The sequence below is a fragment of the Phragmites australis genome, chromosome 24, assembly GCF_958298935.1.
Source record: "Phragmites australis chromosome 24, lpPhrAust1.1, whole genome shotgun sequence".
Taxonomy (NCBI): Eukaryota; Viridiplantae; Streptophyta; class Magnoliopsida; order Poales; family Poaceae; genus Phragmites; species Phragmites australis.
Window position 1 is genome coordinate 3,528,318 of NC_084944.1, and position 11,559 is coordinate 3,539,876.

At 44.0% G+C, this 11,559-nt stretch overlaps 1 protein-coding gene across 1 annotated transcript; it reads right to left on the reverse strand.

Moving 5' to 3' along the window:
- Positions 1 to 7,114: 7,114 nt before the first annotated feature.
- Positions 7,115 to 9,146, reverse strand: LOC133908091 (cytochrome P450 89A2-like). The gene has a single exon (XM_062350218.1). It carries the CDS (start codon positions 9,036 to 9,038, stop codon positions 7,491 to 7,493), a length of 1,548 nt encoding a protein of 515 aa, XP_062206202.1. The 5' UTR covers positions 9,039 to 9,146; the 3' UTR covers positions 7,115 to 7,490.
- Between the last annotated feature and the right edge of the window lie 2,413 nt (positions 9,147 to 11,559).

Sequence of the window (11,559 nt, forward strand, 5' to 3'; positions counted from 1 at the left end):
AGTTGATGTTTTATGGGCTAGTTTGTTACTTTGGTCAAGTATAGATGCTCACACATGTTTATGCAAAATTTGCTTTCGCATATGAATTTATTTAACTATGTGATCGTATTCTTGCTAACATCCTAATACATAATCTTTGGAGTCGGGTTATTTATAAGTGTCCATTATGAATTATATTTTGCGAGTAACTTCATACTCACGCTGCTATTTCAGTGCTATCGGCGAGGGGAAGTTAGTCTTTGGCTACTTCACGTCCACCAAGGGTGGTGGCGGACATGAGTAGACAACTACTCGAAGGTCGTGCTTTTGTGATGAAGTCTAAGGGCATATGGTTTCATCCTTCTTTTGTTGTATAGTTTTTTGTATTCCACTACGTAATTTCTTTTATTGGTTAGAAGTTAAGTTGGTTTTTATCTCCTCCTAGCTCTCTTGTGCTGTAAATTGTAATAACTTAGTAAATGTTTAAGAACTTGTAATATAACTTTAATTATTTGCTATTTCTTAAACTGCGTTGTGATGCTATATGTTGGAGAGGCATGTGTTCCGATCTTGGGCACAAAACACGTGCTGAGACTATCGGGGTAGTATTCTGGTTAATCATTGTAGTCGTGATTATGCAATTGATCGACTTGGTGATTAATTAGAATACTATCTAGACGGTTTCTTACACCCTCTCACACCTTTTATCACCTAGTTGTAAACATCTGCTAAATTTGTAGTTATAATATCGTACCTAGATCCGTTTGTATCATAGAGAAGAGCTCACTTCTTCTTCGGCTCCTTCTAAATCCACTCGCTAAATGACCTGGTAGATGATCTAGTCCTCCGCGTGATGCCAGCTTCATTGTCCATTGGCAGGGTCTCAAGAGGTATTGGTTCGTCTCTGGTCCGCTCATAGGTCTCCCTGCACGCTCATGTGTTTGATTCTTCGTCAGCTCATCCAGTGTCTTCCAAAGACCATCAAACTTTCACTAGTTGTTCTGACGGTACAACCTCTTAAACATGTTCATGAGTTTTTTGCTCTTGAATTGACGGAAGAAGTTTACACCCAAATACCTCATACATCACCTACTCTGTAGGTCTAGCCACATATGCCCAATCAAGCCATCGTCTATTCCATTTTGCAGATCCTTAATTGGCACGAGCATCCCATTTTGCATATCCTTAATTGGCACGAGCATCCCAGCATGCTGATCATATATAAGGCACACATTCGACCGAGCACCAACAATTATCATCCTCACATGGTACAAGAACAATATCAATATTAACTACTGGTGTTCTCACTCTCCACAGATGGAAAGGCCAAAGATACAATTTGGTTGTTCCCATCAACCTCAATAGTAGTCAAGATCTCTCTCGTGTACTTGACGGTAAGAAAAGTATCGTCGATGCATATGATAGGCTGGCAATGCTTGAAAGCTTTGATGCATGCTCCTAATGCAAAGAAAGATTACTTTAGGACGTACTTGACATGTTTGGACAACAATGAATATTTACCAATATCATAATATGTCCCCGGGTTCCTTAGAACAATAGTCTGTAGCAAATATGGTAGATTGTCATATGACGCTTCATAGTTTTCGAACCTCATCTCAATTTATTTTCTCTTCATTCTTCATGCCTTGTTATAGCTGACCATGTATTTGTACTTCTCAATTTGCCTGGTTATGAATCTTGGTTCGTAGTCCAGGTTGTTCACAATCCGGGCGGTACATTACATTGGTAACAAAGGCTGAGCTGATGTTCCTATCGCTGGGCTCAAGTTCATCCATCATGCAAGTGCAGTCGACCACAATCAATATCTCCAAATAGTCAACCTACTTCCCCTTTAAGCCGTGCACCCACCATGGACAACCCATCTTTACGTACTTAATATCATATTCCTTCTTGCTTGACTTAACAACATAAAATTATTGTCGAAACGATGTCACTTATTGAGTCACTGCATCCTTCATGTCCTGATTGGTAAGATAACTAGCACCCTGGGTCATCTCATTCTGCGTATACTCCTAGACCACCTGATTTTTCTCATTTAGCACAAGATTGTTCGAGTCCGCGGGAATAGGAGCATCATCCTCATCATCCGAGATGCCATACTTAGGGGATTCGTCAGCGTGAAGATCATCCCACTCCATCTTTTCAATTAGAAAAGGGATTCGTTCCCCCTCGCTGCCTCATCGATCAGTTTAGTCAGATACTCCAATAAATGTACATTATCTGAATCAAAATCATTCTCATACTCTTCCTCATCACCCTCCTCCTTCGTGAACCCCCACCCTGCATCTTCCCTACTGCCTTCTTATTCTTCCATTGCACGAGCAACATAGGAGACCAACCTGTGTGCACAACATCTTGCAGGACCTCTTCCACACATAATCTTTTCAAAGCGGGTATACCTCCTAGTATACACCATCTCTTATTCGGTTGCCCACAATGCTAATAGTCATCTTTTAAACCTCGGAGTCTATTTTAAAACCCCACATCAACCAAGCGTACAAGGGTCTGACACTTTTATGCATATGTCTGAAAATACCTTTGTCCATTGAGTAAAATATGAATAGTTCTACCCCTTTCAAACCATATAATATTCTATTGTCCCCATAAAAAGATCATAAACTGTCACATACCTAGCAACCATCGACAAAAACACTAACATTATTGTGATAGAGTAGAAATAGTTACGCAAAACTACATTTACAATGAAAAATTGATTATATAGCCCAACATGTAAGCTATACTGTAACTAAATATTTCATAACCACTATATCAAATACATCTAAATCATACATCTATTAAATCAGTTATGACTATATTATATCCAAATAATACATCTATTACCTAATATATATCTAAATACTATATCTAATTACTAAAAATATATATAAAAAGAATCTAAAAAGAGAGAATTAGGCTAAACCACCTATCAGCATTCAGACTTAAGAAGACAAAAGGTTCGTACCAAGATGAGGCATTTTTAGATGGAGAAAGAGAGTCTGGCAATGACCAGGCTTATACATCTATCAGTCGTGAGTTCAAGGCAAGACAAGAACAATTCCGCAAAGCCTTCGTGGGCAACCGACGTGGAATGGTTACAATAAAGTATACAAGTTATTTTCAGATGTAATTGAGGGTAAAGAAGAAAGATTTCGCGAGACTCTATATTTAACCCTAATTCTAAAACTAGATCTATATTCTAACCTACGTCTAATGACTATCCTACAAATTTGTATATTTTTTAATCTAGTATCTAACCTATATCAATACCTAATATTACTGGTTATCCTATCAAGTTTATAAAAAATAAGAAAAAAAAACATACCTATTTTCTCTACCGTATAATTTCCCCTTACCTTCTCTCCTCTCCTCTCAACTGTGATGAAATGAGCTGATAACAAACTTATCGACGAGACAGACAGATCGAGATGAAATCAAGATATCCCTGAACTGTTCAGCTATCCAGGATTCTTGGAGTACTTCAGTTGGACTCGCTGAATTGTAATACTTTTAGTGTTAAAGATATGTGTTGAATATATATATAAATTTAGTTACATCTTAAGTTTAAATTGGGTGAGTCCGCAGCCACAGAAATCTTGCATGCTCAGGATCTAGTTTTCGTACAATGAATGAGCAAAATGTTTCTCCCTCCATTTATTTAATACACTAAGTGGTAAGATCTTATTCTCCCCGTTCTTACTCATTAAACAGGCGACGATAGCTTACACATATAATTTTTTAAAACAGATATGTATTTTGAAAATATTATATTGTATAAATAATTTCATCGTTGGTCGGTAGAATTTTTTTTTAGAAGGGGTGGATTCCATTGATTCAAGGGAAAACTGCAAAAAATCCCCTAAAAGTCACTTGAATTTTGACTTTCCCCCCCAAAAGTTGTTTTGTTACAAAAAAAACCCGCCAAAAGTTTGACTTTGTTGCAAAAACCCCCCTAAAAATTCAAAAGAATAAAAAAATCATTAAAAAAATCTAAAAAAAAACTAGAGACAATTCTAAGACCTTCTGTGAAATTTGTTTTCAAAAATAATATCCTTTGCATCATATTTAATGGAGAGGAAGTTTGGAAAAAAAAGAAAAATGTGTAGCTCATTTATTAACTCATGTTATTTTAACTTTGTCATGTCTACCATTATTTTTTCTACACAAATAATTGTTTAAGTAAACTAATAAAAGTGGTTTCACTAATTTTGGGGGTGTTATGGATTAGTTATGAATTAATCTATCTGCAACACATTTACTCAATCCTGCACGTTACAATAACTATTTCAAGATTTCATATATTTTTACAAGATAGAGGATCATCTAAGAAGACTAAAAAATTTTGTTTCATGATTTTTGGATTAGTAAATAATTAACTATGCATTTAACTCGAATTAACAAATGAGTTGCACGTTTTTCTTTTTTTTCAAACTTACTCACCATGAAATATGATGCAAAGGATATTATTTTTGAAAACAAATTGCACAAAAGGTCTTATAATTGTCTCTAGTTTTTTTAAGAATTTTTTGTGATTTTTTTAAATTTTTTTTGAATTTTTGGGGGTGTTTTTGGAACAAAATCAAACATTTGGGGGGTTTTTTGCAACAAAACAACTTTTGGGGGGGAAAGTCAAAATTCAAGTGACTTTTGGGGGGTTTTTTGCATTTATCCCTTGATTCAACCACCGAACACAAAAGTTACAAACAAGAACCTGATGAAAAGGAATAATACATCGACGCTATCGCAGGTCCTCTTCACTGACACCCCAGTTCTTCTTCTCCGGTCACCGCCGCCAAACTGGATCGAGGTAACCGGACCTGATACTTCCTCAACCGACAAGGTAGAGCCATCACAGGCCGTCAAAGTTTTTGAAGCCACAACAAGCAGCGCCCCGAAGCCGAGACACGTCAAAAACGCTGAACGAACAAGGCGACCTTGCCGGGCGGAGCAAGAGACACCTTCCCTTTGAGAGGAAGTAGCAGCAGCGGCACCACCGAGCACCAAGGCTGGACCGGCAGGCCGTACAAGTACTCTAACCAGGGGAGAATATCTACCTCCACCCCAACCCAAAGTAGAGTAAGCAAGCTATACCTCACCGCCGCTTCAACGAAAAAGACAGCAGAAGCCATGTCTTTGCTCGAGAAGCAGCCGAAAGGAGCAAAAGACCTCACAGACAAATCGCCGGAACTCGCCTCATCGCCGGAGCTCGCATCGAGGAAGACACGACCCGAGATCATCTGAAGGAACAAACGCCCACATGGAGCCCAAACCATAGACTCCACGGAGGAAACCTATCCTCCTACCTACCCTAACAAATCTACAGATCCTACTGCTAAACTACCATCTCCAGACGTCGATCCCTCAGAACCCCTCCCACTTCGGAGCCCCGAGAGGCCGCCGGAGGAATCGATGCCGGAGGACAGGAAACCACCGCCTCGATCGCTTTCTGGAACTGTTGGGGATAGCTCCGCCGCCCGGTTCCCAGGTCTCCCAGGAAACCACTCCTCAGCCCGAAGTGGGCTGCAATGGGCAAGGTTGTAGCATTGGTCGGTAGATGAGTGGTTTCTATGGGCTGAGGCTAGCAGCAGCGTGAGCCCGTTCGATTTGGGCCAATGTGCTGCCTGGCCCGCCGTTTGTTTCGGCCATTCGGCTAGCCGGCTGCCTGTCTTGCTCTTGCTCGATCTGCCCAAACCTTTTCCTTGGTTGGGGGATTTTGTGACCGACCCAACAATACCAGGCAAGGAACGTTGCGAGCACTAGATTTTACGTGGCTGGATGAGCCCAGCTCGGGAGCTCTTTACCCAACACCGGTTAAGCTTTTGCAACGCAGGCCGAGCCCAGCACGGGAAAACCGTGTGGCCGAGCGTCGTTTGCGCCGAACGAGCCGTGATCTCCGGCGAGCCGTCTCCTCCCCTCGCCGGCTCCAGCACGGTGCCGTGTAAACTCGCACCCCCAGTGCCGCAGCTCACCCCTCGTTCTCAGCGGCTGCTCCGTGACGAGCAACGACGTTCTGCGGTGCCGACGCGCACACGTTCCTCTCCCTTTCCTCCACTCACTGGAACGCCGGTGCAACGGACGCGTAACCTGTTCGACATGAACACCAACACCTGCAGCCCGCAGAGGGTGTGAACAGAGACCTCTCCCAGTCTCCTGCGTCGCACACTATCAGCCTCACGTATTAGGAGTTGTACCACAGGCCACATCGCCGTCCAGTAGCTTCCAGCCACCCATGCTTTTGTAGCTCTCGCACATCCGTGTCGAGCAGACACAGAGTCTAAATATCTAGCAGAAGCAACAGAGGAAGCAATCTGCTTGCTCTCTGGGAATTCCAGCATATCTCAAGTACACAACACGCGCCCTTTCACATATTCACTGCCAACTTGCCAGCACGACAATAACAAGTCGAGATTAACTGACGACAAAACCCTGAATCACATATTCACTGCCAACTTGCTATACAGTATCTCTACTGTTCCAACTAGCATAGTTATGCCAGTAATTCCAATCGTCTACAAACTATCATGATCCAAGATAAAGATGAACCATGCGAGGAACTTTAGAATCACACAGGGCAAGCACTCTGCTTGCTCAATGCCAATTTGTATCAACACAGCACAAAACGCCATTTCACTGCAAACTTGTCGACGAGACAGACAGATCAAGATGAAATCAAGATATCCCTGAACAGTTCAGCTATCCAGGATTCTAGGAGTACTTCTGTTGGACTCACTGAATTGCAATACTCTTAGTGTTAAGATATGTGTCAAATATGTGTATAAATTCGGTTACAGATAGACTTGAATTTAAATTGGGTGGATAGAGATAGAGTTGTAATCAGACTTAAATTTTTAGGCCTATAAATATTGAGCACCACCGTATAATCGCAAGCATGACCGATAGATGAATATGGAGAGACCACCCGTAATTATGCCTTAAGGATATAGGCAGATGACTAAACCTTATTAAAAAAAATATAGTGTCTTGTTTCTTGATATTGTGTTCGGCTTTGTGATCTTGGTGATGCTTCCGCATACTCTAGCACTTAGTAATTTCTATCATTCACAAATCATCCACAGTCTACACCAAGCAAGAAACATCAGAATATAGAATTACTCCGCTAGTGAAACCAAGGAATCTGCTTGCTAACTGGAAATTTAATCCACATACACGACCTTTCAGAGCTGCTACAAACTTCTCATTGCTCAACACGGAAATAGTAAATCAAGATTAACTGAAGACACAAGGCATGAACAATTCAGTTATCCAGGAACAGCTCTGTTATTCTAATTAGTTTCGCTAGTAATTTCCAGCCATTCACAAGTCATCCACAACCCACATGAAGATGAAACCAAGCTGGAAACAATTACAATCTATCTGCTGACGATTGATGAATTGCATTTCTAGACAACTAGCGAAGAACTCTGAATCTTCATTTACATCCCAAGGCAAGAAATATTAGAATCGCTTTATTAATGAATTGTAATTCTGGACAACTAGTAAGTAGAAGCAGTACTCTGAATTCTCCTGGGCACCAGGCGCGGGCGAAGCGGCTTCTTCATGACGATGGTGAACTCGCTCTTCTCGGCGAAGTCCACCTCGTCGCCGGGAACCTCCTGCCACTCGAACTCCCGCACCATGTTGGCCACAAAGTACTCAAGGTGCAGCATGGCGATGCCGAGCCCCGCGCAGATCCTGCGTCCGACGCCGAACGGCATCATCTTGATCCCCTTGGTGCCCGTCACGTCCACGCCATCGCCGTCGCCGCCGGGCAAGAACCGTTCCGGCGAGAACTCCATCGGGTTCTTCCACTCCCTCTCGTCCCTGCCCATCTCAGCCACCATGAAGTTCACTGTCGCGCCCTTGGGGATCAGGTACCCGCCGAGCTCCATGTCCTCCGCCGCCTTGTGTGGCAGCACGAAGTGGCCCGGCGGGTGCTTGCGCAGGCCTTCGAGGATCACCGCCTTGAGGTACGGCATCTTGTGGACGTCCTCCTCCGATACCTCCTCCTTGTCGTCTCCGGTGGTGGCTTTGATCTCGCTGTAGAGCTTGTCCTGGATGGTCGGGTTCTTGACCAGCTCAGCCATGATCCACTGCAGACCGGTAGACGTGGTGTCTGTCCCGGCGTTGAGGAACTCAGAGCAGAGGATGCTCATCTCGTCGTCGGTGAGCGGGCGGTCGCCGTCCTCGGGAAGCTTGATGTCGAGCAGGGTGTCCACGTACGAGTGCTCGAACGTCGTCTCTTTCCTCGGCTCGCCGCCCCGCTTCTTGTACTCCCGGCGCGCGTTGATGAGCGGCAGGAAGAGCTCCTTGAGGCGCCGCCGCAGCGCCAGCGCCTTGTCCAATCGCGAGCGGAAAAGGTGCTTGGTGACGGACGGGAAGAAGGCGAAGACGGGCATGTTCTTGGAGAGGTAGATGAGCGACTCGCGCTGCGCGGCGGCTATCGCGCGCACCCCGGGATCGTCGAGGCGCTCGCCGAAGCACATGAGCACGAGTAGGCAGAACATGGCGTAGTGGAACGTCTCCACGACGCGGGTCGGCGCGTCGGGCCCGGACTCCCCCAGCTTCTCGACGAGCACGCGGCGCACCCAGGCCCGCGCGGGCGCTAACAGCCTCATCCGCGACGGGTGCAGCGTCTCGGCGACGAGGTTGCGGCGCAGGAGGCGCCACACAGGCCCGTAGCTGGCGCGCGTGATGGTGTTGTCGTTCTCGCCGAGGAGCCTGACTGACGCGAGCGACGGGCGGTCGGCCAGCGCCGCGCCGCGCTCCACGAGCGCTGCGTGCGCGAGGCGTCGGTCCGCGACGAAGACGGATAGCCGCGCCCCGATGCGCAGGGACACGACGGGGCCGTGCCGCTCGAAGAGGCGCCGCAGCAGGGGCTCCACCTCCGCGGGCGAATTGGTCAGCCACACCACGCTGCCGAGGAGTGGCATTGACGGCGGGCCCGGCGGGAGGCGTGGGCGTCTGCCCCTAGCGCGGAGGAGCAGCAGGGCGGCGGGGAGGAGGACGAGGAGCGCGCCGAGGAGAAGCTGCGGCGTGTCCATGGCGCGCGTGGAATTGCGGATCCTCGCGCGCGGTGCTCTTCGCCTGGTCGGATCAGAGTACCCGGACGCTGGTGATCGTACCGCGTGGCGCGGATGTGGGCGGGAAGCAGCGGCCTTCTTCGGGTGTCGATTTATACGGGGTCGGGTTCCACGTGGGGCGATTAGCGAGATGCCCGGTGTGATTAGGCTCTTTTTAGGGAAACTAGTTATCTGCTCGTGCTTTGCAACAGGTGCCAAAAAAATTATTAGACAAAAGCGATGTAACACATGTACAGTCATACAAGTATTATTATTTCAGTTAATCTTGCATAATATGTAAGCTGTTTATGCTAGTTTCGACTCACTTATGATGTTTCTGCATCGTGAGCATTAAGAATCAAATTGAGAGGTTGAAAAATCAAAAGAAGAAGCTTGAATCACTGTATCAATCACTACATAAAAAAAGGAAACAAGACCCCTCCGGCGGTACTCTTGATGCCATTTTTAAACAAGCAGATCTGACAATGAATCGTAAAGGATCATAGTGCTTATATGCTTCATGTTGTGCATGCCAAAATACCATTGCTGCCGCCTACAGCTTACCAAGATTTCTAAAACCTGAGAAAAGGATATGTCATCCATGTAGATCCCAGTATACAAATGGTGGGGAAAAATTGATGGTGCAGAGGGATTGAATACTCTTTTATTCCTAACGGTATCCAACAAAAAACACGTATCCACACACTTCGTGATTTATGTAGTCATCCAAACATAGCTTTAGAAAAGCTCAAAGATGACAGAACAGCCTTATTCATCTTAGAGCCCATGTAAACTGGAAAACTACACCCAAAATTCCATGTCATCCAAAGGTGTAGAACATTTGGCCCAACATCTATCTAGCAAATCACATGTCATCCAAAACTACTGAAGTTGGCTTTGTTGGCTTGTCTGAACCATCATTCCTCGGTATTCTTGAGGTTCAACAAAAGGATAAGATGCTTGCTCTCCCTCATCATCACCCAAAGGTCACCACATATGGTAATGGACGGAAGGATGGACAAGGATGAGCTTCCAAAAGATATCAGGCCTCCTCCCATGCTTTGAGGCTTTGAGGTCTCCCATTCCTAGAAATATTGAAAGACACATCAATTTTGATACTCACATGTCAGGTTCAGCTTAATAATTCTCCTTATGTCAGGCCAATTGACATAGTCTTTTATCCTAAGTATATTGGCCCAAAGCTCACATGTCCTGATAATCTATATCCAAACTCTAGACTCCAGAATGATTTAAATTTTAACCACCCACGTCTTAAGTGTTAGAACTAATAAACCAATCTCCACAGAAACAGACTGACACGAGCTAATCCTACGCATGGCCTTGCGCAAAGTTTTGAACAATTCACAAAACTGATAACATTCTAAGTTGCCAAGGCCAACCGCATAGCATTCCAAAACCTTCCAAAGTGTCCTTACTCCCTTTCCCACGATCCAAGAACATCAACCTAAGTACTGATACACAAAACCATCAAGAATAGCATCCTGCTGAAATGTCATCAATCTGGTCTCTCGTGAACCTAGAAACACAGTAAAAATCTAATGGAATTTGCTTCCACACATTTTAATTCCCAAAGAGTCAGAGTTGTTCTAAACAGGTCAGTGTTCACAATTCTGATGGGAACCGTCAGGTTCACAGTTGTGACAGAGTAGGATAAGATTCAGAATTCCAACCAATTTGGGATTAAAATTTGAGTGATGTAAGTGATTGGATAAATTAACTTTATGTAGTATATGAGTGGAATTTAACTTAAACACATCTGATATATGCTCAATATCTGACACATGATAGTATGACACACATGTAGCTCTTGTTTGGTTATTCCATATTGCTATGCAACATGTAGGCATATATCCTCAGTCCTAAAGAAACTTAGCTCTACTGTTCCTAGCTAAATGTATTACATATACAAAGTTACAAACAGCTCAAAATTTAATGTAAACCCATGCAATAATGGCATTGATGTGTGTGCCAACGAGTGTTCACAACCATTCTTTTATTACTGGAATTCCAGTGGAGGCCAACTGGAATTTCTAGTTCTAGATTTGAATTATGAATTGAGCCATTGGAATTTGGAACCCAAATTGCCTGCAAGAAGGCCATATTCTGCTCGAGAAAAAGCTAGATTATAGCTCCAGATCTTGGGTGAAAATTTTGCAAGTATGCAAGCATTATTCCTCTTCTACACAGATAGAACGGAGAAGTCGCTAAAATTAGTGAAATCTTGAGCCCAAATCTAGATATATCAAGATATATGTGCGCATTTGATTGCATCGAAGCACACCTCTGAACTCCAAAGTAGATCAGAGTCAAAGCTAATGCTAAAGTATTTGTCGTCTTATCCTCAATGAACTTTGATGCCTTATAACCACACAAATATTCATATAGTTCATTCTAACAAGGTCAATGATGAATTTTTTTTCTTCTATTGTTTCTCCTAACATAACTAACCTTTATTAACATTACTTTTGACCCAAAAAAATGT

Coding starts and splice junctions, on each gene's coding strand:
- LOC133908091 (XM_062350218.1), bottom strand. CDS start 9,038: ATGGACACGCCGCAGCTTCTCCTCGGCGCGCTCCTCGTCCTCCTCCCC.